Genomic DNA, 27,716 nt, shown 5'->3' with positions numbered 1-27,716 from the left:
AGAAAAAAGGCAATACACTGAGTGTAATATAATCTCATTTGTGTAAAAGGAAAAGGAAATATCTACACATAAATACAAACACACTTATTGCACATTTCTATATGCATATGGAAAATATTTGAAGAACACATATTAAGTTGCAGTATCTGTGTTTATTTCCTCTTAAGAGCAAAATGGAAAGTGGGAAGAGGTCACTTAATACTGTGCTGTGTAGAAAAATACTGTCTTACCACAATCATATACTTCTTTTAAAATAATTATTTTTTTATTGAGGTTAATGTAAGCATTTTAAAGTGTACTATTCAGTTGCATTTGGCACATCCACAATATTTGCAACCATCACCTCTATCTAGTTCCAAAACATTTTCATCACCCCAAAGGCAAATCCCGTACCTGTTAAGCAGTTGCTCCCCATTCCTCCCTCCCCCAGCCCCGGCAACCACTAACTGCTTTCTGTCTCTATGGAATTACTAATTCTGAATATTTCACATAAATGAAATCATAAAATATGCTACCTTTAGTGTCTGGCTTCTTTCACTTGACATCATGTTTTTGAAGTTCATCTACGTTGTAGTATGTATCAAGATGTCACTCTTTTTACTATTGAATAATATTCTACTGTATGGATATACCATATTTTGTGTATCCATTCATCATTGATGGACATTTGGGTTGTTTCCATCTTTTAGCAATTGTGAATAGGGCTGCTATCATCATTTGTGTACAAGTTGTTGCTTGAATATCTGTGTTCAGTTACTTCAGGTATATCCCTAGGAGCTGGGTCATATGGCAGCTTTTTGAGGAACCACCAAGGTGTTTTTCATAGCACCGCACTATTTTACATACCCACCAGCAATGTACAGAGGGTGCCAATGTCTCTACAATCTGGCCAACTCTCCTTTAAAAATCCTGCCAATTTTCCTTTAATTTTTTTTTTATAGCCATCTTAGTGGGTATGAGGTGGTATCTCATTGCGGCTTTTATTTGCATTTCCCTTATGACCAATGATGTTGAGCATCCACATATTTGGCCATTCGTATATCTTCTTTGGAGAAATATCTAGTCAAGTCTTTTGCTCATTTTAATTGGGCTGTTTGTCTTTTATTATTAAGTTTTAAGAGTTCTTTGTATGTTCTGGACGCTTATCAGAAATATAATTTGCAAACCTTTCCTCCCGTGCTATAGGTTGTCTTTTCACTTTCTTGGTAGTGTCCTCTGATGCACAAAAGCTTTTAACTTTGATGAAGTCCAATTAATCTCTTTTTTGTTGTTGTTGTTTGCACTCTGGTGACATAATTAAGAATCCATTGCCAAACCCAAGGTCATTAAGATTTACCCCTATGCTTTCTTCTAAGAGTATTATAGTTTTAGGTCTTTGATCCATTTTGAGTTAATTTTGATATGATGTGAGGCAGAGGCCTACCTTGATTCTTTTGCATGTAGATATTCTATAATAATTGTTTTAATCCTTGTCCTTACTATCTTCAGTGATTGCCAAACTTTTGGGCTGATACACCCCTAAGAGGAAACAATCTTTGAGCCCATATCTCTAAGGTATGTAGGTCTATTCATTCATAAAGTATATGTGTGTGTATGTGTATGCAATTTTACTGTTATGACATCTATGCTATAAAATATACAGAAAAGAAAAAAATAAACATATGCAAAAGAAATTGTTTGAGGATGAAACAGAAAACAATACATCTAGCAGGCCTGGTCTTTTCTTGGTGGATCATCTTGAGTGACCCCAGGCTCTCAACAGTTTCTGGGGTCTGCAGGTCCTGATGGCAGAACGAAATCAACAGTCCTTCCAAAGGAACGGCCAGGACACTTTGGGGGTGGCATGGGAGTGAGCGCTCCAGGTTAGAGCTCACTTCCCTCTTCTGGGTCACAGAGTCTGATGTCAGAAGGACAGGGTTTGAACCCTGGCTCTATGTCCCAAGTAGTGTAACTTGCGACAAGCAGCTTTGCCTTTGGAATTACAGTCTATCCTTCACAGGGTTGCTATGGGGACTCTGGGAGGGGTCCCAGGGAACGCAGTGCCCAGCACCTAGTAGTCTCTCAGGAAATAACAACAGTCATTACTGACTCTGTCAAGGAGCCAGATCCTGTCAGACCTTCTGATCTGCTAGCTAAGGAATTCAAGGCAGGTACCCCTCCCTGGAGGAGACTGAAACAAGGATAACGGGTTGGCCGGAGGCAATGTGGCGTGATGGGTGAGATGTACCTGGAGTGAAGAGGCTTGGGTTGAAGCCCTGATCTTCTTCTTACCAGCCTTGTGACCTTGGCCAAAGGGTGACACTTCCCTGAACCTCAGTGTCCTCATCTATAAGATGGAGATAGTAACAATTATACACGCATCACAGAGTTTTCTGATGAGTAGCTGAAATAGCGCTTTCACTTGCCCTGCAGTAAGAGCAGTGCACATGACAGTGGTTATTATTATTGCAGTAGCACCCCCCTACCGTCTAGCCACGGGGGTCTGTTCCATGATTCCCAGTGGATACCTGAAACTGTAGGTAATACCAAACCCTATATATACTATGTTTTCTCCTATGCATACATACCTATGATAAAGTTAAATTTATAAATTTGGCACAGTAAGAGATTAACAATAACAGTAAGATAGAAAAATTACAACAAAATACTGATGTAAAAGTCATGTGACTGTGGTCTCTCTCTCTCTTTTTCAAAATATTTTATTGTGCTGTACTCACCCTTCTTGTGAGGATGTGAGATGGTAAAACACCTCCGTGATGAGATGAGTGAGGTAAATTATGCAGGTGTTGAGGATCATCTGCTTACAGACAGACCACAGTTGACCATGGAAAGAGAAACAGCAGATGAGGTTGCTTGTGGCCTGAGGAGGGTAATGTGTTTGCTATACTATTTACCTATTTGTTCATTCCATTCAGATGTATAGAATGACTACTATGTGCCAGGCATACAACAGGAAATAAGAAAATGGTCCTTATTTTGAAAAAAATTTATGACCTAGGGATACACAGACATTAACTAAGCAATCCATGCCCATAAATACACATGGAGGCAAGTACTTCCAGGGAAAAGGCAAAGGAATAAAGGATTAGGGAAGTGATCAGGGTAGCCTCCTGGGGAAGGGACATTTATGTCGAAATCCAAAAGATGGAAAGGAAGTAACCAGGCACAGAGGGAGAGAGGGGTGTTCCAGTCTAGGGGAAGGATGATCAGGCCAAGATGAAGGTGCTCCAGGATAAGCATAGGTGTGCAGGCCAGGTAAAGGGCAGGTGCTCCAGTCTGCAGAAAGAGTGCTCCAGCAGAGGAAAGAGTGCTCCAGGCTGGAGGATGGGATGCTTCAGGCTGGAGGCAGGATGTTCGAAGTTCCCTGGTTGAGAAAGACCTTGGTGATTCCAGGCTCTAAAAGGCCAGTTGACCAGAGGGAAGACAGGAGCTGGGGTGTAGGCAGATGAGGCTGGAGAGGGAGGGAGAGGCCAGATGACGCAGGGCTTTGTAGGTCGCTGTAAGGGTTTGCATTTTGTTCTGTTAGTGCAGGGAAGCCATCGGAGGGTTTTCAGCTGGGGCAGAGGGCAACAGCAGCTGCCGGAAGATCAGGTATGTTATTGCAGACTTCTTGCTGAGGACCTGGTGCCTGGACTTGCATGGTGGACAAGAAGATGGACAGAAGTGATTGGTTTCAAAGGGGGTTTAGAACGCATGTTCAAATCCCATCTTCCTATCTCTTTGCTGTGTGCCTTAGGAAGTTACATATACTCTCTGTCTGGGTTTTGTTTTCTGTCAAGTGAAGATAATAGATGTACCTCCTTTGGTTTCAGGGGAAAGGCTAAATGAGTCCATTAATGTAAATTGCTTAGCAGAGCACCTGGCACATTGTAAGCAGGTGACAAATTGTAATTATATCTCCTACTCCTACTCTTATTGTTGTTGTTCTATTATGTTAGAGAGAGGTGGACCTAGTGACCATGATTTGACTCAAGTCCCAGCTAAAGCACTTAGCACTATGCGTGGAACATAATAAACATTTTGTAAATATTAGTTGAATGAATGAATGAAGGCACCTTTTGCTCTCTGCTTCTGATGAATGAATTCCATCCTGTATCAGTCAACCAATACTGGTTGAGTCTTAATGTAGACCGAGCACTATGCTGGACAGTAGAGTAGAGCAATAGTTGGGCAGGAGGGCAATACACAATTCAGCCAACACAGGTACCCTCTGGTTTTCCTTTGGGGAGTGCCCACTCCTCCATTTATGTCTTTCTAATCCAGCTCAGATGCCAGTCTTGCCCTTCCTCTGCTATCTTCTCTACTCTCCGTTCCTTGAGCCTCCAAAGCTCTCATAAAGTCCTATGCGTTGCCTGTTATAATTTGTCCCTTTACTGGAGCATAAACTCCTCAGGAACTGGCAGCAAGTCATATACAGGGTTAAATAGCTCCAAAGTACCTGACATGGTGGGAAAGGCATATTTGATTCATTCAATAGAAAGTGAAGATGCAAACATGGCGTCCCAGCTGTGTGACCTTGGGCAAAGACACCTTGTTCTTTGAATCTCTAAGTTTCTCTGTAAAGTAAGAAGGGGGTATCAAAGGCTTTCCATGGCAGACATTCTCAACCTTTTTGAAATTGGGACACTTCTGATGAATGACGTTCCCATGTGACACACGCATCCATGGGCATTCAGATAAGATAATCTGAAGCTTTATATAACCCCAGCTCTTCCTCTCCCCATCAGGAGAGCATTTCTGAAGGCCAGGGAGCAAGTGTGACATTATTTATAGACCTAACCTTGAGTCCACTCTTCCTCATTTGTTTCTTTTTCTTCATTTATTTCTTATAAAGCATATAAAGCATTTCCAGGCTTCCATAGAGATGGTGGTTAAAAATACCAGGCCAGAAGCTGGGGAAACCTGTGTTGAAATCCCCTCTTTGCCATGTGTGAGTGCAGTGATCTTGGGCAAGTTACTGGGCCTCAGTTCCCCAGTCTGCAAAACGGGAGGATTGTAAATAGAACCGACCTCAGAGGACTGTGGAGAGGATTAAATAAGATCACTCTGGAAAGTTCTTAGCACTATAAAGTTGTAGTAAAGTTGTCAGTATCTACTTTTGTTATTAGTTAGTTACAAATTATATGAAACACACCAGAAAATTAGAATATAATGCTGAAGACTGAAAATTAAGTTCTTGATTAAATTCCATCAAAGTTAATCTCTTGTGGTTGTCTAACCCAGTCTTCAGACTCCTAAGTGCTGATAGATTTCTGTGCTGAGATGGGAAATAGATTTATGGATGTAGCACATTCTTCTGCGTGGTTACTTTATTCCTGCTCTCTCATCCTTTCCCCTGAAAATTTTTTTTATTTTGCCTTTTTAGTAAAGCTTCATTCTCTTTTTCTTATTGAGCTACAACTTAAATAAAGTAAAATGTGCACATTTTAAGTGTACAGCTTGGTGAATTTCTAAATCTAATGACAACACACATTAAGATAGAATGAGCTGTGTTGTATACACTTACCCCGTGTGGCTACTGAACACATGAAATGTGGCTGGTTCAACCTAAGAAGTACCCTAAGCACAAAATATACATTGGATAGCAAGGAATGTAAAAAGTAAATGTAAAATATATCATTAATAATTTGATATAGATTACATGTTGAAATGTAATGTTTTGATATATTATAAAATAAATTTACCTGTTTCCTTTTACTTTTTTCTCACATGGCTTCTAGAAAATTTAGTTACATTATGTGGCTTGCAGCTATGCATTGCATCTTATTCCTGTTGTACACACTGGTTCAGAACATTTCATCCTCCGAAAATTCTCTTTTGCTTCCCAGTCTCTGCACCCTTCACCCCAGAAACATTATTCTGATTTCTCTCCCTGTAGATCAGTTTTGCCTGTTCTAGAATTTCATATATATGGAATCTTACAATATGCATTTTTTCTGTGTCTGGCTCCTTTTGCTCAACATAATGTTTTTGAAATTCATCCATGTATCATTTGCCTGTTCCTTTTTATTCTTGTGTAGTATTCCTTTGTATGGCTGTATCATAGTTTATCCATTCTCTGGTTTGATGGAGATCCATTCTCCCATTGTTTCCAATTTCTGCCTAATATGAATAATGTTATAACTATTCTTTAAATATTCTTGTTCAAATTATGTTTATGTTTTTTGATTAAGATGAATTCATACTCACAGAAAAAAAATCCATGTGTATACTAACAATATGCACACCCCATGTTAATGGTTTGATGTTAATGGTTTATAGTTTGATGTACATAAATCCTTTCAGACCTTTTTCTCCACATATAGAATGTATTATAATTATTTATAACATTGTCACTTTGGTGTTTCCACCCTTGGCTGCCTGACTCCTGGGGGTGGCTGCATAGCTCTTTATCCTTGGCCTCCTTGTTCTAAAGTTTATAGAAGACCAAGACTGGAAAAGACTTAGGGAGAATCTAGGGAAGGCAAATATATGGCTGTCCTTTCACTCTTCTGATTACCTGTATCCATGGCAGACATCGCTAATCAATCACAGCTTTCTATCCCTGCTCAACCCCAGCCACTGCTAATCAATAGAAAAACTGAAACCAATTTCCCATCTCTGAAATATCTGGCCACCTTCCATTTTGCTGATGAATAAACTAGGGCTCAGGGAGAGGAAGAGCCTGTTTCAAGGTCAGAGATGGAGCCCCAGGCTCCTGACTCCCGATCTAATGCTTTTTCTACTACAGTCACTGACTCCAAAATGATTGTCCTGGAATCCTGAAAACCTGGTCTTTAGGAAGAAGTCATTCTTTCCCCAGACAGGGCTCAGAGATAGGACCCTCCCCTCTAACTAGGCCCTCGTCTTTATGCCCTGCCTGAGTGTAACCAGAAGCCCCTGCCAACAGACTGGCATCCCTTTCCCCACACCCACCACAGACAGACCTGCGGTTTCTGTTCTCCAGGTCTGCAGTTTCAGTTTCCCAAAATAAACATTTAAAAAAATAAAAAATAAAGGAGGCATGCTCTTAGCATCTTTGTCTTCAGCCCAGAATTGTGGAATTATTAATTGACCAGATTAAATCAAATAGTTAATTACAGTAGAGAGGCAACTTCCTATGCTGAAACCATAAAACTCTAAAAGCAACCTCCTTTTCACCAACACATCAAACTGACTCTGGCTGTCATTGGAAGCGACAGTGAGAAAGTGGGAGAGTCAGCAGCTCTGGACAGACTGTGGGTGTTCTCAGCTGGGCAAGCAGAATAGTTTATTTAATTCTCTCCCTGCCTGGGCAAAGGGGAAAAGTCAGTGGGAAAAACTGGAAACAGAAGGTAGCATGTTTGAGTTAGGTAGAACTGGATTCTTAGGCTGGCCCCACACACTTGCTAGCTGTGTGACCTTGGGCATGTCACTTCAGGTGTCTGACTCTTATTTTTTTTATCTGTAAAACAGGCATGGAACCTACTACATTGGATTAGTGCAGTGATTTAAGTGACTTCGTTAAAAAGATATATATAGTAAAACTGTTGTATTTGCCTCTAGATTATAAACTCTGTGAGAGCAGGAATAGCTGTCTCATTCACCATTGCATCCTGCATCTCTAGCACAGTGACAGGTTCTAGGCAAGTACTTAATAAACAACTACTGAACACCTAGTGTAAGGTATGGTTCTGAGGCTAGGGATAGTGGTGGAAGAGACTGCAAAGAGGGTTAGCACAGGGACTCTGCCCTTAAGTAGTTCTCATTCTAACATAACAGACATTCCAGAACCATCTATAATAGTAATTTGTTGTTATGCATTAAATAAGTAGATAATATAATGCAGTGGTTCATGGTGGAGATTCCTCCATCAGACTTGAGTTCAAATCTCAGCTGCCTCACTTGTTACAATTCTGATGTTTATTAGCAAGGGTACCTCTCAATGCTTCTGTTTCTGGATTTGTAAAATAAGAACCTACCTCACACGGTTGCTGTAAGGATGGAATAAGTTTCCTGAAACAAAGTGCTTAGTTCAGTGCCTGGGACATGGTAATTGCTCAATAAATTTTAACTATTACTTTTCCCATTTATTAGGTGACTTTGGACAAGTTACTTACCTTCCCTAAAATGTGTTTCCTGTTCAGTACAAAAAATGCAGTAGTTCCTGCTATTGAAGAATTTCTGGGAGAATGAAATGAGAAAAACCCCTGAAAAGTGCTTAGCACAGCATGTGGTATATGGAAAGTATTTAAGAATTTCTAGATAATAATAATAATAAGAACATGCTATGGGAGAAAAGAGAGTAAGTTCATTTTGATGGATAGGCACTGGGATGGGTAAGAGAAATGTTTACAGTAGGTAAGAGTTTTTTTGGTAACAATTTTATTGAGATATAATTCACATACAATTTACCCATTTAAAGTATATGATTCAGTTGTTTTTAGTGTATTCACAGAATTGTGCAACTATCACCATAATTAATTTTAGAATATTTTCATGACTCCAAATAGGAACCTGAACCCAGTAACAGGAACTCTCCATTTCTCCCCAGATCTCCCCCTAAGCCCTAGGCTGTGGATTCGCCTATTGTGGACATCTCATGTAAATGCAATTATACATTATGTGACCTTTTGTTTCTGGCTTCTTTCACTTAGTATAATGTCTTCAAGGTTTATCCAGGCCATAGAATGTGTCACTACTGCATTCCTTTTTTTCTTTTTCATTCATTTTTATGATCAAATAATATTCCATTGTATAGAACTGGTAGACATTTGGGTTGTTTCCCAGTGTCTATCAGTTGGCCATGTTTTTGGCTATCATGAATAATGCTGTTAGGAACTTTCATGTACAAGTTTTTGTGTGGGTTATGTTTCCATTTCTCTGGGGGTAGACACCTAGGAGTGGAATTGCTGGGTTATATGGTAACTCCGTATTTAACCTCTTGAGGACCTGCTTTTCCAGACTGTTTTCCACAGCACTGCACTATTTCATATTCCCACCAGCAATGTACAAACATGTCAATTTCTCCACATCTCTACCTAAATACTTGTTATTATCTACCTGTTTAATTATAGCCATCCTAGTGGGTGTGAAGTGGTATCTCATTATGGCTTTGATTTGCACTTCCCTGATGGCTAATGATGTTGAGCATCTTTTTGTGTGCTTATTGGCAATTTATGTATCTTCCTACTCTGTGGGTTATTTTTTTCACTTTCTTGATAGTGTCCTTTGAAGCACAAAGGTTTTAAATTTTAATGATATCAGATTGAACTTTCTTTGTATAGTTATAACTCTTACATTTAGGTCTTTGTTCCATTTTGAGCTGATTTGTTTTTACATAGTGTGAGGTAGGGATGCAAATTAATTCTTTTGCATATAGACATCCAGTTGTCCTAGCACCATTTGTTGAAGACACTGTTCTTTTCCCATTGAACTGTTGGTATCCTTATCAAAAATCACTATTATAATGTGAAGGTTTACTTCTGGACTCTCAAGTCTATTTTATTCATCTATAGGTATATCCTCATACCAGTACCACACTGTCTTGAAAGTAACTGAATTTGAGCTGACCAAATTAACTGAATCTTGAAATGCCCAGTCACACAGCTCTCTTGCCTTTCCATAGTGTTCTAGAATTTTTAAGGCATTTTCATACACATGATCTCACTCACGTCTTGCAGCAATTCTGAGAATACGTGGAAGCTCTCAGAAGGCTGAGTGGCATCACTCAACCAGAAACAGTGGTGGTTCCAGGACCAATCTGTGGACATCAACTCCTCTCATTACCCCAGCCAATCGCCTCCTGGTTGAGTCTAGAAATTTGGGAGAAGGAAAAAAATACAGAGAAAAATTAGGGCAAAATGTGGGGAAGAGTCTAAAACAGAATGATTATCAATGTTTGTCTCCTATTCACCTTATGATAAATTTTCCCTTCTCCTGCATGGACAAGAAATGGGATGTTCTGAGTAATCTATGGGTTTGCTTGTGTATTGCTTTTTCAAAGAATGAGAACACTGTAAAATACTCTCAACTCTAAAATCACTTGGATTGTAACTTAATCTTTATTTTTTTTGTTATTATTCTAGAATTCTTTAGTATATATTAGAGCAGTGTTTGTTCAAAAGTGGTCGGAAAACCCCAGCCATCAGCATCATCTGATAGAGGTGCTTGTTAAAAAATGCAGTTTTCAGAGCCCCCTTCCATCCCGTGTCTACTGAAAATCACTCAGTGATTTTTTAGGCACATTAAGGTTTGGGAACCATTGTTTTTTAGAACAACAAAGTCAAATTATCTATCATTGAACTCAAGAGCTGCAGATACTCTGCTTAAATGAGAGTTCTGGATAATACAGTGGATTAACATACCTCATTTCCTTCAAACCTTTGCTAAAACATCATTCCTCCCTGTGACAACTTTCTTGAATTAAAACTGCTTATCATCCTCCCATCCTCTCTATCCCCTTTCCGTCTGCACAGCACCTACCAACATCTAACCAACATTTTATTTATTTATCTATTTACTTATTTATTATCTGAATCCTATCTCTAGAAAGCAAGTTTCACAAAGGTCGGTGCTAAGAATATAGCACCTAAGACATTGTCTGGTAGGTAGCAGGTGTTCAGTCAATATTTGTGGAATGAATGAATATGCCAACTTGCATTTTGGTGCTTGAGAATATTGTCGTTTGCCCACTGTCTTTCTAGAACGGATTTTTAAAAACTATAATCAAATTATTCTTTAATTCTCTGAGTAATTGCTCAGTGTGTGTAGTACCAGAGAGAAAGAGCTGGAACCACATCCTCTAATCTCCTAGTTCTGGAGTCTGGGCCAGTTTGCTCTGATGATCATTTTTCCATAATACTGTAGAGATCCTCAATTTGCTATGAAAACTATGCATTTACAGTCCTAGGAGAATTACCCCTAGAAGGACTCATTGCCCCTCCTGTGGACAAAGTGGACTGAAGCAATGGAGCTGAGATGGACCTGCAGTGAGAGTGGTCTTCCATAAGCCCACCTCACACGATACTGTGCTTTGAACCAGGTAGTGATGATAAGTAAACGCTTCCTCCCCTGACGGCCTGAACGAAGATGGTAGTAAATGGATCCTATCCCGATCTATTGCTCATACAGGCTTGGCTGGCTCAGAATAAATGCCCTTACCCACTTCCTACTCTCCAAGCCACCTGCCCAACAGCAGATCACTGCTCATGGATAGATAGTTGGGGTTCCCCCTCCCTGAACCTCCCTATTGGACCCATTTGACACACAAGGAACCTGAGGTTTAGACCTAGGAACAGTCAGTAATTCCCTAACACTGCATTTGCTACCTGCCGACCCTCATCTGGGTCATTCCAGTTCATATTGAGATGAAGAGAAATGCCCTGTGTGGGGTGCCCCCCGCCTGCAGTCCGGGGGATGCTGAGAAACTGTGCGGTGAGTAGGACGATAAAAACAGGAAAAAGCAAGTTTGTTTCTAGTGTTATGCACACAGGGTGGCAGGATATACCTGCTGAGTGTTCCCAGAAGGTCCCCGAGGAGGAAGCCATTAACTTGAGTCTCTCACTTTCTCTTGTGTGTTGGTGGTGGGAGGGAAGGTATATTAAGAGGAGGGGGATGGGCACTCTTCCGGGGGTCAAGGTTAGGATGCCCAGAGCTGCAGCACACATTAATAAAAGGTGGCTGATTGCAGAATGGATGTCAAGGTGAGCAGCAAGGGACTCGTCATCAAAGGGTTATCCTTGGGTTACACGGAGTGGATTTAAGGTAGGGAGGGGGAAGGATTGGGAGGTGAGCTGGGAGGGAGGGGCTTGTGTAGCACAGAGACCCCCAGCAGGGATGGGGATTTAGGAGAGTGGCTGCCTCCGTGCTTCGACCCTTTCCTGCCTGAATTCAGCCAGGGAATTAAGGTGAGATTAAGGGTATGGCCAGGTGGGGATAGGGACGGCGCCCCGGCTCGGGAGGTGACCCACAATGGACTTTGTCAGGTTTCCCAGGCTGAAGGGAGGGAGTTTTCAGGGTGGGCGAAGTGCCCCCAGTAGTCTTGGGTGAAAGTACTGGGGAAATCTCAGTGACCCAGAAGAGAGGGGAGTGGGGAGGAGGAAGGAGAAATGAAGCCGTTTGCCTTCATGGGAAGTAGTCTCAAACGGAGAGGGGCTGAGAGAAGAAACTCCAAACGCAGTGGGCAGGCAGCGTAGGTTCTTCCAGTCCGATGGAGTGCGGCTCAGAGCTCTGCGAAAGGGATCATCCGGAGGGGAAGGTGAGCAGCCGAGCCCCCGGGCTCCCGAGCTGGAAACGGAAGTCTCGAAAAGGCACTGACCTCTCCCCCAGCCTCGGAGGGGAGGCGGCGGTGGGTGTCTGGAACCGGCTTTCCCGAATCCAGGCAGAAGTCTGAGTAGGGCTGACCAAAGTGATCCAGAGAGTGAGAGAAACAGTGGAGACGTCTCACTCCGGGGTGGGGGTGGGGGGGCGGCAAACCAGGAACCCGGGCTTGGGGCAGGGGGTTTTTTCAGCAAAGCCCAGAGCCCACGACTGTGGACGGAAGGGATTTGGGGCCTTTGCGGGGGGTTCTCACTCGGGACAGCAGAGGCGGAGGAAGGATTTGGGAAACTGATAACGTTTCTCCTGCGGTGAAGTCTGGTGATGGAGGCTCCCACTCCGGACGCGAGGCGCTCAGAGGGTCCCCCAAATTGGATATGGGGGATATAGAACTAGGAGTGGACTGAGGGCCACTGAAGGGGAGCCCTGAATTAAGTTCGGAGGAAACTGGGAGCTCCGAGGGTGGCTTCTTACCAGTTAGGGATTGGGGGTCGCTGGGGCTGGCTCCATCCCGACCCGGAGAGATTGGGGATCTCATAAATTCTGGATAGCGGGGACCTGAGAGGGAGGACTGGGCTGGGTAGGGGATACCCGATCCGGAACCGAGCTACCTTGAAGGCACCGGGGAGCGCTTCATTCCGGGAGGGCGTTCCCCGCGGCCCGGCCCCCGCGCTGGGGTGGGTAGGGGGATGCGGCCGCGCCCAGGTCCCGGCCCGCATCGGGATTCGGGGTCTCTCTCGCCCTCGGGGACCCGGAAGCCCGGCGGGAGCGGGGTCCCGGCGCCGCCGCCTCCTCCGCGGGCGCCCGGGCGCGCGCGGGGCTTTATGTGCGCAGGGCGGCGGGGGGAGGAGCCGGCAGGTCGGCCCCCGGCGGGCCCTCCCCTCGGCCGTCCCCGCCCGCCCGCCCGCCCGAGCGGGGTCGGGGGAGGGGGCAGCATGGCCTGTCCGTCCGGCCCCCTTCGCCGCGCTCCTCATCTGCCCCGCGCCGAGCGCTGCCGCCGCCGCCGCTCCGCTGCCCGCGCCGCCCGCGGCTCCCGATGGAGACTGACGCGCCCCAGCCCGGCCTCGCCTCCCCGGACTCGCCGCACGACCCCTGGTACGGCCCGGCCCGGCCCGGCCCAGCCTGCCCGGCCCGCGCCCGCCCCGGCCTCGACAACATGGCCGATCCGGGTCGGGCCGGGCCTCCCCGGGGCCCGGGCCCGCGCCCCCTGCGCCCTGGCGCCCGGCGCTCACGCGGGCCCTTTGTGTCTCTCCTCCTCCCGCAGCAAGATGTTCATCGGGGGACTCAGTTGGCAGACCACGCAGGGTGAGCGAGCCCGGGAGCGCCCGCCGGCCCGGCAGTGAACGCCGGACCCCCGGCGCCCCGGAACCGGACACCCCAGCCAGGCCCTGCGCCCTGCTGACCCTGGGCGCCCCCGCGCCCTCTTTCGTGCCCCGCCCGGGTACCCCGAGAAAGCAGGACGATCGGCGAGCGCGCACGGCCCAGAGAGTGGAGGGGAGGAGATAGAGGGGTTCAGGGGGCATCGTGGGGTGGGCTGGGCCCCCGGGACCCGCCGGCGGCAGAGCCAACTCCGCTCGCACCTGCGGCTCAAACTTTTGTGAGGCGGCTCCCCGAGCGGCGGGAACCCGGCCGGAGCCGTCCCCCTCCAGCCCAGCTTGGCCCTCAGCTTCCTGGAGCCCCCGTGGGCGCCAGGAGGCTCCACGGGAGGCGGGTGAGGGCTGGGAAGGGGGGGCAGTGGAGAGCGCGGACGCTGCTTGGCGCGGGGGCGGCCGGGCTGCGCCGGGGTCACCGGGGGCAAAGGACGGGGGAGGGGGGAAGGGCGCGGGGCCCGGACTGGTCCGAAGGCGGCTGTGTGGTTACAGAAGGTCTGCGCGAATACTTTGGCCAATTCGGGGAGGTGAAGGAGTGTCTGGTGATGCGGGACCCCCTGACCAAGAGATCCAGGTGAGCCCCTCACCCCCTCCTCCTGCTCCCGGCTCGCCCCCCTCCACCGCCACTCACTGCCTTGTAACCATCTGCCTCTCCCTCACTACGGCGCGCAGGGGTTTCGGCTTCGTCACTTTCATGGACCAGGCGGGGGTGGATAAAGTGCTGGCGCAATCGCGGCACGAGCTCGACTCCAAAACAGTGAGTGGCCCTCCGGGCTAAGGGGGTCCTTTGGGAGAGGGAGGCCGCCGGAGGAGAGGGTCAGGACTCTCCCCACAGGTCAGTTGGACGGGGTCCTTAAGGAATGAGGGAGTTTTTTGTGAGCAGAAGGGCTGCCACGCTCTGAAACTTTGTCACTGGAGTTGGGGGGAGAGGGAGGAGAAGAATCCTAGGCCTGCGATGACATGCTACATCCCCCCAACCCCTCTGGTACTGGCGGGGGAAGGAGCAGCTACCGTGCCTTCCCTGTGTGTACTCATCTTGATGCCTCAGAGAGGAGCTTGGGGTGGGGCCAGGTCCCTCCTCTAGCCCAAATTGGGTGAGTCAGGGCTGCAGTGACCCACCCCGCGGCTTCTCCGAACTCCCAACTAGTATTTGGCTCTCCCCCCCCCATTCCAGACCAATGGCAAAGCATCACTGAAAAAGCCCCTCCTTTCCGTCCTCCCTCCCTCCCCTGACTTTTGGTCTATGAGCTCCCTGCTTTGTGTGAAAGACAAGAACCTGCCTTGCCCAGGAAGGGATTTATGAGAAGGGAGCCAGCTTGATTGGGAACAACCCTCCTGAGGGCTCAGTCTGAGGAAGCAAGTTGGGCATTCAAACTCCTGCAACATTTTGCTGCAGGCCCTCTGTTCCCTGGTGTCTTGGGCCCTGCAGGGGGCGCTGGCCCAGGCCCTGGTTCCAAGGGAGAGGGAAGAGGAGAAAGTCCGGGGAGTTACTCTGTGATGGGGTGACCCTTTGCCAGGAGACCGGGACAGTGTGATCTCTCTCCACACTCCCCGACTCTTCCTCCAACTCTGGGCCTCCCAGCTTGGGTCAGTCACTGGCTCCTGCTTACCTGCAACAATAGCTGGTTGTGCCCAAGAATTTGTTAAATTACTGTCTGTCCCAGGCTACTGTTACCTCTGCCCAGTGGCTCCCACTCCTGCTCGCAGTCATGAGCAAATGAGGCCAGGCCTCAACTTTTCCGGTTCTGAAAGGATCTTCTTGGCGCAGACCGAGTGACCCAAGCTGGGAATGGAGAGACAGTGGCCTATTGTTTTTGGTGATTATCTGCCATCAAGCTGTCTGTTCTCCTACCATCCCCTGTCCTCAGAAAGCACTGCTGCCTTCTGCAGCGCTCAGGAAGCAGAGATTTAGGGGCTGGGGCTGGGGTTGGGAGTCGGGGCAGGGGTATGGAAGGTGTATAAGAGGACAAGAGTGAAGGGAGAAAGGAGCTGAAGATAGATACCCTTCTGAGGATCAAGATTCCAAAAGGGCGAGGGCTTTGTGTTTGGTGTTCTCTGGCCTGGGAAAGGGGGTGGGGTGGGAGGAAGGTTTATTGTGGGGTGTCTATTTTGGGTTCTGACTTTCACCTTTTATTTACTTGTTGGGTTTTATTTATGTTGCCAGCTGTGAGTCAGAGTGGAGGTGGGGTATGTCAAGGAACGGGCATGTGTGGGTCTGTGGGATGTGGCTTGGGTACCATCTCCCCATCAGGGTCTGTGCAGGGGGGACTGTCTGAGGTGTGCTCTCGTGGCTGGGAAGGCTGCCAGGAGAAAGAGAAGGACAGAAATGTCTATAGAGGTGCTACATACCTTGAGATGGGGGAAATGGGCTGCTGTGATTTTCCCTGGAGCCCAGTGGGACTTTGGGGGATAGGACACATTGCCCCAGTGTGGATTTTGGAAGTTGCTTCTCTGTGGGCAGATTCCAGTGGGGAAGCCTGTAGGAGACCGTTCCCTGGTTTGTGCCATTCAGGCATAGAGGAACCAGAGTTAGTTGCCTAGAATGAGGCTGAGTTTTGAATGGAAGGAACTTTGGGAAAAGATAGATCTTCCCTGTGATTGGCTGATGAACTTCTGCGTGGTATCCACCCATGTGGGTAGCAAGAAACTCTGGCATGACCAGGCCTCATGCGTTCTGTGTTGATCAGTGTCTTGTGTGCTGGCTTTTGCTCTTTGTCGTCAGTATGGGTGTAGTTCTCCCAGGAGTACCCAGGTGCATCTTGCTTTTCCCCTCTGCTTGTTCACAGCCAAGGGCAAAGGTGGCCTGCTGGTAATAGCACCTTTGTTTGTGCAATGAGGGCTGTTCACAAAGGGCTGCTTTCACCACCTTATCTCATTTGATTCCCCACAGTTGCCCCTGGGAAAAGTGGATGTGATTGTCCCCACTTTGCAGATGAGGGAATTGAGGCTTGGGCAGGGGGGTAGGGTCAGGTGAGTTACCAAGATTACAGGTTTGGCTGGGGACCTAAAGTAACTGAGTCCAAGTCCTGGGCCCTTGCATGTCATCAGAGTCTGTGCTCTGCTTCATACCAAGCCTCGTTGGGTTATCAGGGGCCTGTTTGCTTGCAGCCTCAAGGAAGACTGTTAGATGTTGATAGTATTGGGGAAACAGAACTGAATCCTGTTGTTTTATGAACTCTTATCTTGAACCAAAAAGTATTTCCATTCCAAAGGCTTTCAAAGTCTGGATCACATACCTCACCTAGACAGGTATCTGTGTGAAGTCAGTTAGTTGGGGGAGGCCCTCAATATACCCAGTGCTTGAAGGAATCTAAGATTTTGCTTACTTTTTTTGAGTTCTTGCTGTCAGTGAGACATCATGCCAAGTGTTTTGTAAGCATTATCTTAAATAATCTGTAGACCCCTTTGAGGTGGATGTTACTTTTTGCCCATTTTGCAGGTGAGCTGGACCCTGCAGCTCAGGGAAGTTAAGTAACTTGCCCAAGGTCTCACATGGGAAGCAGTGTAAATGAGATTTGAACCCAACAGCCTGGCTCCAGGGCCTAAGTGCTTCACCGTGATGCTTTCCTGCCACAGGCTGTGGTTTCTGTCACTTCTGTGTCCTGGAATCAGAGAGGTCCTCAGCACTGAAGGCTGTGTGGTCACATCTGAAGTATAATAACCAAGGCCCCTTTCCCTCTTCCTTCTCTTGCAGATTGATCCCAAGGTGGCCTTTCCTCGGCGAGCACAGCCTAAGGTAGGTGTGTCTGTCTGGGAGGAGCTCTGTTACCATGGACAGTGATTTTTCCCAGCCTTCCCTTCTGTGGAAGAAGCTTCTGGAACCTCTGGAGTATTCCTGGAATGGACTGGGATGGAAGGAGGGGAGATTCTTGATGTCCTTGCTCTGTGGATTAAAGACATCATGCATCTTTCCATCTGTACTCTAGGGTGGACTGGGAAGGAGGCTGCGTCCTGTTTTGGGAGAAGGGGGAACCCACCAGGGGATTCTTAGTCCTGTATTTGAAGCTAGTACACTGTGGACCCTGAGTCATATTCTGACCTCATGGATCATAGTCTTTATGCCCAGTACCTCTGGGGTGTCAAACCCAGGACAGACTTACCTCCTGAGGCTGAGCTAGAATCAGACAGGGAACTACCTCTGACACCCCCCACCACACCCACCACCTGTCACCTTCTGACCTCTGAGGTGTAGTGTGTTGGGCTTGCAGAGAGAGAAAGGACCGGAGTCCTTAGAGTCTATCACCTGTTGTCTTTCAACTTGGATGACTGTGGCTGCCCTCCCAAGTGCTCTCTTTCCCTGGTGTTGTGGCGAGTTTTTCTGGGTATGCAGAAAACAGGTTTCTAAGCAGAGCTATATAGCACTCGAAACTTGGGTGCAGGGCAAGGGCCTGAGATTCTATTCCAGGTCCCAAGGCAACTGGCCTTAGCTTAATTTTTAAGCAGTTGAATACAGGACAGGCCAGATGGCTGATTGTGGTACAGGGAGTCAAGAACCACTGAATCTGCCGGCTTCCCATGTGTCCTAGGACTAGGCCCCTCTCCAGGAGATCTCTGTTTCCCCTATTGCAAGATGGTGGGTAGGAACTAGCATGCTTTAATATTTTGAGCCAGTGGGTCCCACCATGGCTCCCAGTTTCTGCCACAGAGAAGGAAGAGGGACAAGTTTTGGGAAACAGGAAAGGGGCATCTCTGGAAGGGTCCAGCAGAGGGCCTGAAAGCAATTATGGAGCAGGTATTCGAAGGAAGCCACACCAGGGAGCACATGGTTGGAATTGGGTTAATTCCATTAAGCAGTTTGGTGACAGAAGGTGCTTTAGTGTTAGGATGGGGCTGGGAATTGCCGTGGATTAGCCATGCGCTCCTGGGGTAATTAGGACCATGTGTTCTTCCTAAAACAGCACTGGGGCCACGGGGCTGCCAGAGGTTGGGTTGGGAGGAGTTTGATGAGGAAAATGTCGGCATTGAGTTCAAGGGATCCCTCTGATGGTCCTTAGCCTTTCCCAGGGGTGCAGGGGGGGTCTTTGAGTTAGGTCTGGGTCATAACCTGCTCCATTGTCTCTGTGGGTCCTTTCAGAAGGCATTTTCCAGACACAGACCCAAGGGAGGGAGGCACAGCCACAGTGTGGGGTGCACAGCTGCCTGTGACAGGCCTAGAGGTGGAGGTCCAAGGGGGAGCTGGGGAGGGGGGCTTCCGAGTAGCTGGGGCCACAGATAGCTTGTCAGCTGGCGCCCTGGCAGGAGAGCTCAAGCCCCTGCTGGTGGCGGTAGGCCACAGGACTCAGATGCCCTCTTTTTCATTCCCTCCCCCTAACAGATGGTGACTCGAACCAAGAAGATCTTCGTAGGGGGGCTATCAGTGAACACCACAGTAGAGGACGTGAAGCAGTATTTTGAGCAGTTCGGGAAGGTGGGTCAAAACTGGGGGTGCTTGCTTGGGGTGCTTGCTGGGGCTGTGAAAGCCCTGTAGAATTGGTTGGTAGCAAGCAGAGTCCAGCCAGGTTACTGCAATTCCTGCACAAGGTGAAAAGGAGGCTGGGTTCTTTTGTGGTTGAGGCCAGGCCTCAGCCTCTGGACACATCCCGAGGGAGAGAAGCCACACAGTAGCTGTCGCTGTTGTTGCCTGTCCGCTGTGTTTTTCTCTGGCTTATCTTCATTCTCCCTAGGGAGGCTGTGCTCCCATAGCCAGTTCAATCCAGCCACCCCTTGGCCTCCTGGGAGTTTGCACCTGTCCAGGCCACGGGCGGTTATACCTCCCCTGACTCTTTCCTGGTGAGAATGATAAGGAGGCAATAAAAATGACTCCCAATTGCACTCAGCACCCTGCTTGCACAGGTAAGAGCTGGGGTGGGGGTGATGCTGATCCCCAAGCTATATGGGAGACTGAAGAGGGCACCCCAAATTCCTGATCAGGCCCAGAGGATTGGCTGTTGGCTCTGAGGTGCATCAAGCCTAAATTTCTGGGCCATTTAGTCTATGAAGAAGTAGGAGATGTGGAGGCATCAGACAATAGGTGTCCCCAGAGAGGTGAGTAACGTGAATGTCAAGGTCCCACGGGGAGATTGCAAAGAGGGGGTCATGTTTTGAGTGGGGTGAAGCAGGGCTGCTGTGCTTAGTGCTGAGGTCTGCGATCTTCCATGAGACAGGCTAGAGGCTGGGCCTCTATTTTCCTTCCCATTGGCATTTTTCAGTTGCCTGTTAGGCAAGGCGCAAGGGAGACCATGGCTTGGGAATGAGATAGATGTGAGCTGAGGCCTGGGTGGGTTTCCAGCCTCATCTCTAGGGTGGCAGGAGAGACAGTGGGAGGTCCCCTGGCCGGTGGATGCTGGCGGCGTGGGGGCCAGAGGCCTAGGCTCGGGCGACTCCGTGGGGACCTGGGCACAGGACGGAGGGCAGGTCGGTGGCCTGGGCCCCAGAGGGAAGGGCGCTCCTGGGAAGCAGCAGGCCCGCTCGGCTCCGGCGGGGTGTCTTTGTGTCTGAGCGCCGAGCATTAGAGCTCGCACTAATCTGATCCAGCAGCTGTGATTGGAGGCCGCCTGCCCCCGGGGCCGGCGTTGCCATGACAACCGGGCCCCAGGAGAAGCCGTCAGCGGCCGCGTCTTTTGTTCGGGCCTAAATCGGCGTTGGCATGTGAAACCGGCCCGGGGAGGCCAGGGGGAGCCGGAGAATAGGCTGCCAGGGAGCGCGGGGGACAGCCGGGAATGCCAAGGGCCCCGCGGCGGGGGGCCCCCCGCCCGGATCGGGGGCCGCCGCCGAGGGGGGAACAATGGTCAGCCGCCATGGCTGCCACTCAGGCTTAGCGGCCGCCGAACTTGGCGGCTCCCACTGGTCAGCAGGCCTCGGCCGCCTCCCCTCCCCCTGCGCGAGCCCCCCTGCCCCGGGGTTCCCATGGAGACCAAAGCCTATTAAGGACACTGGGCTGGGAGCCTCCTCCCCTCAGCTGGCCCCAGGAGGGGACACCCGTGGGGGTCCCCGGGATCCTCCGCCACTTAACTTGCTCCCTGGCCTGGCCTCAGCCCACTAGGGGGCTGTCCAGCCAAGGCTGGGTTGAAGGTTATGGGGGGCCAGGGTTGGTGGAGCTGGAAGGTTGGGAAGGCCAGAGGGCTGTGGATGTGGGTTGAATCAGTTTGTGGGTCAGGCAGGAACTCAAAGTGGTAGGATTAGGAAGGAGGTGTGGCTTTCATTCATTCATTCATTCAAAAATTATTGGAGCACAAGTCAAGGTGCTCAGTAGAATGGCCATGGTCATTACTGACACAGGCACTGGGCTTGTGGAACCTTTAAAGCCAGAGGTATTGGGCTGTTCTCTCTCTTGCTTTGCTACTCTCCCCAGTGGGACTCTGGGCAAGCCCCTCCTTAATAAAGGTTATAATAGCTGTTACTTATCAAGCACTTAGTGTATCCCAGGTATTGTGAGTTAAGTGTTAACAAGCGCTCTCTTATTTGACTCCCTATGTGAGAGAGACTGTTATGCCCATTTTACAGACAGGGACCTGGGCACGGAGACATAAAGCCACTTGCCCAGAGTTACCCAACCAGCAAATGCAGGATCTAGGATCCCAATTCTAGCCTGTCCTACTCAAAGCCTGTGTTTTGATCACAGCCCTCCTTTCTTGGTTGCTCTTTTCCATTGTTTTATCGAGGGGGTAGGGAAGATGTGCTGAGCCTGGCGTCTGTCCTGTTTGGATAATCTAGCTGATTTGGGATTGGAGCTCAGAATGGGTCTATAGGATAGGAGTGAGGGTAGCATTCTGCTGCAGGACTCTAGGGCAGGAAGCTCCTTGGACAGGGAGGGTCATTTCCCTCAGCTTCTCCAGGGACCCAGCCGCCTCCTGCCTCAGTGAGGTCCTGGTTCACCCAGGGGGAAGTCAGAGGTCTGGTACAGCTTGGTGCCTAAGGAGAGCTGGAGGACCACCCTATTTAATGCCTTTCCACTTCCCTGAGTCAGATGATGGTCTGGAAAGAGAGTGAAGGAGAGTGGGGAATAGGCTGTGCCCCATGGGCTCTGGAAGTTTTCCTTCATCCCTGGGGTGTCTCATCATTTGGGGGTGGGTTGGCAGCTGGAGTGTGTGTGTGTGTGTGTGTGTGTGTGTGTGTTGGGATGTAGCAGAGACAGCCCTTGATTTCCACCGAGGATGAATTAGACCTTAGTTTAACCCCATGAAATAGCTGACATTGGCTGAAGAATTAAGAGGGTGCAGAGGAAGCACCAGTTGTAGGCACAGGGAAGGAGATGAAGCTAAGGCCCTTGGCTGTGCAGTATCCAAGAGGATGCCTTGAAGGAGTAGCAAGAAGAGAAGACGGGGTCCAAGGGAGGGGATGATGTAGACCCTTTCCCCTCCCCCAGGCAGTGGGAGGCAAGCAGCCTAGGCACTGGACTCTACTTGCTTTTATTATAGCCTCTAGCAAAAGGAAACCTCAATTAGTGGAAAAGATCTATACCAGGAGATGAGAGTCAAGTCTGGCTGGAGCAGCTGCTGTCCTCCTGGCCTCTGCAAAAAGTGAAAAGGCTTTAGCTGCTGTGTTTCTATCTTACTCCCCTAAATCTTCTAGCACCCACTCTGTGCCTTCTCCTCCTGAGCTGGGTCTAGGATTTGCTGTGTGACCTTAGGCAGGTGACTTCACCTCTCTGAGCCCATTTCCTTATCTATAAAATGAGACTCTTACCATGCAGGAAATATGGAGAGGGTGATGGGGCAAAGTGCCAGGCAAATATTTGGTGCTTAATATATACAGGCTGGTCCATTGAGAATCTGGTACTGCTGGGCATCCGGTGGATTGCAGATGGAAAGCTGTGCCCTACACAGGGAACAAGTTTAAGATAAAGTGCAGACTGAGCAAGGGGGGAGTGAGTGTGGGAGCTCCTGCCTCTGGGTGGTGGGTCCTCTGGTATCTGGTGGGTGCTCCATGGCAGGCTCTGTTTCAGGTGGACGATGCCATGCTAATGTTTGACAAAACCACCAACCGGCACCGAGGTGAGTATGGCCCCCTCCCCCTTCCCAGGCCAGGCTGGGGGCCTGTGGTCAGCCAGGGGGCTGCAGGTCACAGCTGCCCTTTCATCTCGCCTCCTGACATCCTATCCCTGAGGATCTGCATCCTCTCCAGGGCCTGGCCTTACAGAAGGCTTTTGTCCCACTGTTTCCTGTGCTAGAAACTGCCGAACTGCAGACACCAGAGAGGAGCAGAGGAGCAACCTCCCCCCACTTAAACTGAGCCCTCCACCCCCACCCAGCCGCTGTCTGCCAGGGCTTACCTTGTCCCTGGTAACCAGAGCTCAGGCCAGGCTGCCCCAGGGTCAGGCTGACTCCACAAGCTGCTTCTGCCAGTGCCCCGCCCATGGGCGGAGCCCAGCTCCCAGCCCCTGTCCCCTTGCCCCTGAACCTGTGAGCAGCTGGGCAGCAGTGTTTGCACTGCCTGGTTGTTTTTCTTTCAAGGGCCTTGTCTTCTGAGAAATCCCCTTCTAGCCCCTGGGGCACACCAGGGAGGAGGAGGAGTTGTTTCTGCAGTTACTTAAGGGCTTTGGGAGTTTTAGCCTGTTTTAGGTTTGGATTATGTGCTGTGTGTGTGTGTGTGTGTGTGTGTGTGTGTGTGCAGGTGTCTGTGTCTGAATATTTGTGAATGACTGGTGTGTAGGGTATCTATGCACATGTGGGGGCTTTCGTGGACACTGTGTGATGTATGTCCCTATGTATATATGTACCTGTGTGTGTACCTACATGTCATGCATATGAGTGACTTTGTACAAACATGTTTGGGCATGTATACCTTTGTGTAAGTTTAAGTGAGTGTGTGTGTGTGTTCTTCTCTCTTTGGAAAGCATATGAGGGAAAGAAAAGGCATATTGAGTGTGTTTTCACGACAGCTTTCTAACTTGTGGTGTGACCTTGGGCAAGTCACTTCACTTACACTGAGTCTTACTTTTACATCTGTAATTTGTTAGCAACAAACTGTGTCTCCGCTAACAGAGTAACTGAGAGGTTCCCAGACTGTGGGCAGGGCCTTTCGTTGATTCTCAGACATTTGCCTGCAAGAGAGGAATGATGGTGGTGGTGTGACTGAAGGCTGGATTTTGGCCATGAGCCTTGGTTCTGACCCTGCCTTTGCCCCATAGGGTTCGGGTTTGTCACATTCGAGAGCGAGGACATCGTGGAGAAAGTGTGTGAAATCCACTTCCATGAAATCAACAACAAAATGGTGAGAAGGATTGGATGGAGGTGTACAGAGAGAGATGGGGCACCAGGCTGAGCCAGCCAGGGATGCTTGGAGGTTCTGGAGGCAGACAGAGCGGCCTCACACGAACAGAGCCAGTTTGCCCACCCCCTGATAATCTGGGTAGGAAGGCAATTCCCGTGGTGGTTAAAAAGCATGGCTTGGTGGAGTCCGAGACCTGGGTTAAAATCCTTACTCCACCGCTTGCTAGTCTGGTCATTGGGCAGGTGACTTACCTTCTCTGAGCCTCAGTTTCCTCATTTGGGAAATGAGAGTGGCAGTAGTACCTCTTAGTGTAAGCATTTGATGAACTATTGCGTGCAAAGCCATTTACACAATCTAGCACATAGTGATGGCTCCATAAATGATAACTATGAAATTAACAATAAAGAGACCTGCCAGGAAACAGGGAGGGTGGGTGGCCTTTAGTCTGTAGGAGGGAATGACCATCACGTCTTGTTGCAGGTGGAATGTAAGAAAGCTCAGCCAAAAGAGGTGATGTCCCCCACAGGCTCGGCCCGGGGGAGGTCTCGAGTTATGCCCTATGGAATGGACGCCTTCATGCTGGGCATAGGCATGCTGGGTATGTGCTAGGCTCGCACCTGTGGCTTCTTCCTGCCCGGAACTGCTCCAGGGGTTACCAGAGGCAGTGTGGGTGTTGCATCTCCTCTGTGGTCTGCCCTCCTGTCTGAGTCATTTGGCCTGAGTGGGGACTAAGGACCTCACATCTGGCAGTTCTACCAAAGGTGGGGTGATTTGGTTGTGAGGTGCTGCCCTCTGGTGGTGGCCAGAAGAATGATCCAGTTGCTTATTAATTGGTTCTTCTGTCCATCCATCCATTCATTGGTCCATTCATCCATCCGTCCAAAAAATAGTTATTGAGCAACAATAAATGCCACGAACTATGCCAGGAAGTACAAGTGACTTTGCTTGGATCTTTATAATCTGGGAGGGAAAACAAATAAGTAAAAATATAAATAAATAGGTTTAGGATGGAGAAGTGTAGGGTGCCAGGGGAGCATGGTCATAAGGAACCTGACCAAGTCTTGGAGAAGCCAGAAAAGAAGTTATACTTAAGCTGAATCTGAGGGTTGAGTAGGAACTAATTATGGGGTGTCTGAGGGGCAGGGGAGAAAGGAAGGGAAAAAGTGTTTTAGGCAGAGGGAACAGCATTTAGAAAGTCCCAAAGGCCTTTGGGAAGGCAAAAAGAAGGCATCTTTTTCTTGTCCATTCAGCTAATGTTTATTGATCAGCTTCTGAGAGGCAGGACCTGCCTTCATGGGATTTCTCGTCAGGTGGGAGACAGGAGTAAATGGGCAGTGACACCACAGAACGATTGGTGGCTGTGTGTGACTGGAGTGGGAGGCACCTAAACCCACCTGCCGGTCCCTGGAGGAGCTGAAGGCCGCCATGAGCCTTGGAAGTTGAGCACGAGTTAGCAGTTGCTTGGGGCCATGACTGAGGGTGGAAAATTTGAGCTGAGCCCCTGGGAAGCTCACAGTCTCCCTAAAGAGACAAGATGTGTACACAAGGGAGTGTTCATGCCAGGTAGTGGGGTGCTCTGGGAATTCAAAGGAGTGGGCGTGGCATGGCCTAGAGGGTCAGGACTGGGATTACAGATAGAGTGGTTGGGGCACTGTCTTCTCTTAAAAGTTTTTTTTTTTAACTTTTTATTTGGAAATGATTTCAAACTTTCAGAAGAGTTGCAAAAATAAAGTAGTACAAAGAACATTCTAATACCCTTTGCTAGATTCACCTACTGTTAACTTTGTACCCCATTTGCTTTATCATTTGCGCTGTGTGTGTATGTGTATACATACATATGGGCATATACATGCACGCACTTGCAGTTCTTTTCTCTGAATAATTTGAGAGTAAGTTACATGCATCATGACTCTTTACCCTTAAATACATCAGTGTGTATTTCCTAAGATTAGAGATATTCTCTCATGAAACCACATTATGATTATCAACTTAATAAGTTTGTACTGATACAATACTTTAATTCTGCCAGCTATTTTCCAATTTTATCAGTTGGCCCAATAATGTTCTTTATAGCATTTTTGCCTACCAGAACAAGACCCAAGCTAGAGCCAGGTATTGCATTCAGTTGTCACAAGGTGACTCATTCACTGGTTTCACCCCATTTAAAAAGTGAAAAAAAAAAGGAAGAAAGAAAAAGAAAACCTCTAACAAGTAGTAAGAATGGTAGTTAAGAGACTTGGAGCCAGTCAGATCTGAATTTGAATCCCAATTATACCATTCTTACTATAAGATATTTCTTTCAAAGCTTCAAATATTATTAATTAGATGCATACTAAGTATCAGGCACTGTGCTGGTGCTGGAGATGCAGCAATAAAAGATGGAGAAGACAAAGCTGACACTTAAAGAAATTCTGGGATAAGTTCAGATGATGATCATTAGTGCTATGAATGGGAAAAACCAAGGTGAAGGGATCAATCTTGTAACTGACGGGAGGGAGGACTCTCCTGGGATGATGACCTTTCTGAAGAGGTGGCATTTGAGCTGACACTTGGACAATGAGAAGGACACAGTCGTGTGAAAACCTGGGGGTAGAGAGGAAATAACATGTGCAAAGGCCCTGAGGTGGAAAAGGGCTTGGTGAATTTGAGAAGCAGCAGGGAAGCCAATGTGGCTAGAGCAGAGTGAGTAAGAGACAGTGTAGGCAAGGACAGGAGAGAGGCAGGAGCCAGAGGATGAAGGGCCTTGGTAAGGGCCTGTTTTTTTCTCAGCCAATCAGTGTCACTTATCTGAGCCTCAGTTTCCTTATTTGTAAAATGGAGTTCTTAATAGTACCTACCTCTTAGGATTCTGGTGAGGAGAGAATCCTTGTTTGAGGGGAGAATAAAGTGTGCAGTAGGCTTAGCACAGTGCTTGGCATGCAGAAGGTATTTGGCAAATATAAAGGACCATTACTCGTGATACAAGGTGGGGAGGGAAAGGAGCAGGGTCTGAGCTGTCAGTGAGGCATCTGACCAGCCCTCTTACCCTATCAGGTTACCCTGGTTTCCAAGCTACGACCTACGCCAGCCGGAGTTATACAGGCCTGGCCCCTGGCTACACCTACCAGTTCCCCGGTAAGTCCTGCTTGGCGTCTCCTTGCTACCAGCATGTCCCCCATTCCTGGGCAGTGTGACTCTTCAGGGTGGTGTCTGGGGGGTGCATGGTTGGGTGGGGTCTGCCTGCGGGGGGCTTGGAAGGAAGGGCATGTCTGAGGAAGGAGTGCCTCCCCACCCATCCACCCCTCCCTCTTCACCCCTCCCCAGGAGCTGGGCACAGGGGCTCCCAGTGGCCCTACATGGCATGGTCCTCTCCTAGGCCTATGTCTGCCTGCCTCCTGCCCTTCTCTCCTCCCCACCTGACTCTGGGGTTGCCACTTCCACCAAAGAGGGCATCGGGCTTGTGGCAGGGGCCTCCCCAGGAGCCAGTGTTTGGTTGTGTCCTTATGTGCACGCTCACCACGAGCAGTACTACACTGAGCCCTTTCAAGGCCAACAAGACCTTCTGAGACCCTGACGGTGAAAACAATTTAAAACCATGATGCTCACCACCCTCATTTGTAATTCAAAATAAAAATAACACTAGAGTTTCAATTAAGTGGCAGGAAGCCCAACAAAGTTCTGAACTTTCCCATGACAACTATTCAATGTTGTTTTCTTTGAAATATCAAGTATCAAATTTTTGCAAGGCTTTTTTTTTTTTGGTCTTATTTTTTTAGAGGGTCCCTGAGCACTTCATCATTTGCCTTGGGGCTGTCAGGCTTGGAATCCTGTATGTAATTATGTTATCTAATCCTGACAGCAGTCTCACGGGGGAGGGATGTGTACCCCCGTCTTGTAGGT

The 27,716-nt window shown here is 48.5% G+C and overlaps 1 protein-coding gene and 1 long non-coding RNA gene across 7 annotated transcripts in view; one reads left to right on the top strand and one right to left on the bottom strand.

Annotated features, from left to right (window-relative positions):
* Positions 1–435: 435 nt before the first annotated feature.
* Positions 436–13,139, bottom strand: LOC140846409 (uncharacterized). 2 transcript variants are annotated; one of them, XR_012125458.1, is made up of 6 exons: positions 12,751–13,139; positions 12,278–12,358; positions 12,083–12,189; positions 9,633–9,773; positions 2,718–2,797; positions 436–2,326 (listed from the first exon to the last, which is right to left on the bottom strand). It is a non-coding gene; the product is annotated as an uncharacterized lncRNA (long non-coding RNA). The 2 variants fall into 2 exon arrangements; XR_012125457.1 differs by lacking the exons at positions 436–2,326; positions 2,718–2,797 and having other exon boundaries at positions 8,337–9,773; positions 12,751–13,135.
* Positions 13,140–13,187: 48 nt separating this feature from the next.
* MSI1 (musashi RNA binding protein 1) overlaps positions 13,188–27,716 on the top strand; it is a 22,554-nt gene continuing 8,025 nt past the window's right edge. For 4 of the 5 annotated variants that reach the window (XM_036993540.2, XM_036993539.2, XM_036993538.2 and 1 more), the window contains exons 1-10: positions 13,195–13,371; positions 13,541–13,581; positions 14,139–14,220; positions 14,319–14,403; positions 17,341–17,382; positions 18,961–19,053; positions 22,570–22,618; positions 23,755–23,837; positions 24,318–24,435; positions 26,871–26,951. In XM_036993540.2, coding sequence (XP_036849435.1) covers positions 13,313–13,371; positions 13,541–13,581; positions 14,139–14,220; positions 14,319–14,403; positions 17,341–17,382; positions 18,961–19,053; positions 22,570–22,618; positions 23,755–23,837; positions 24,318–24,435; positions 26,871–26,951 — 733 coding nt within the window. In that variant the 5' untranslated portion in view covers positions 13,195–13,312. Of the gene's footprint in view, positions 13,372–13,540; positions 13,582–14,138; positions 14,221–14,318; positions 14,404–17,340; positions 17,383–18,960; positions 19,054–22,569; positions 22,619–23,754; positions 23,838–24,317; positions 24,436–26,870; positions 26,952–27,716 lie in introns of all 5 variants that reach the window. The other variant, XM_073222574.1, reaches the window with a different exon arrangement.

This window comes from Manis javanica, chromosome 15 (assembly GCF_040802235.1).
Source record: "Manis javanica isolate MJ-LG chromosome 15, MJ_LKY, whole genome shotgun sequence".
Lineage (NCBI taxonomy): Eukaryota > Metazoa > Chordata > Mammalia > Pholidota > Manidae > Manis > Manis javanica.
The sequence above is the reverse complement of the archived record's forward strand: the minus strand, read 5'-3'. Positions and strand labels throughout refer to the sequence as shown.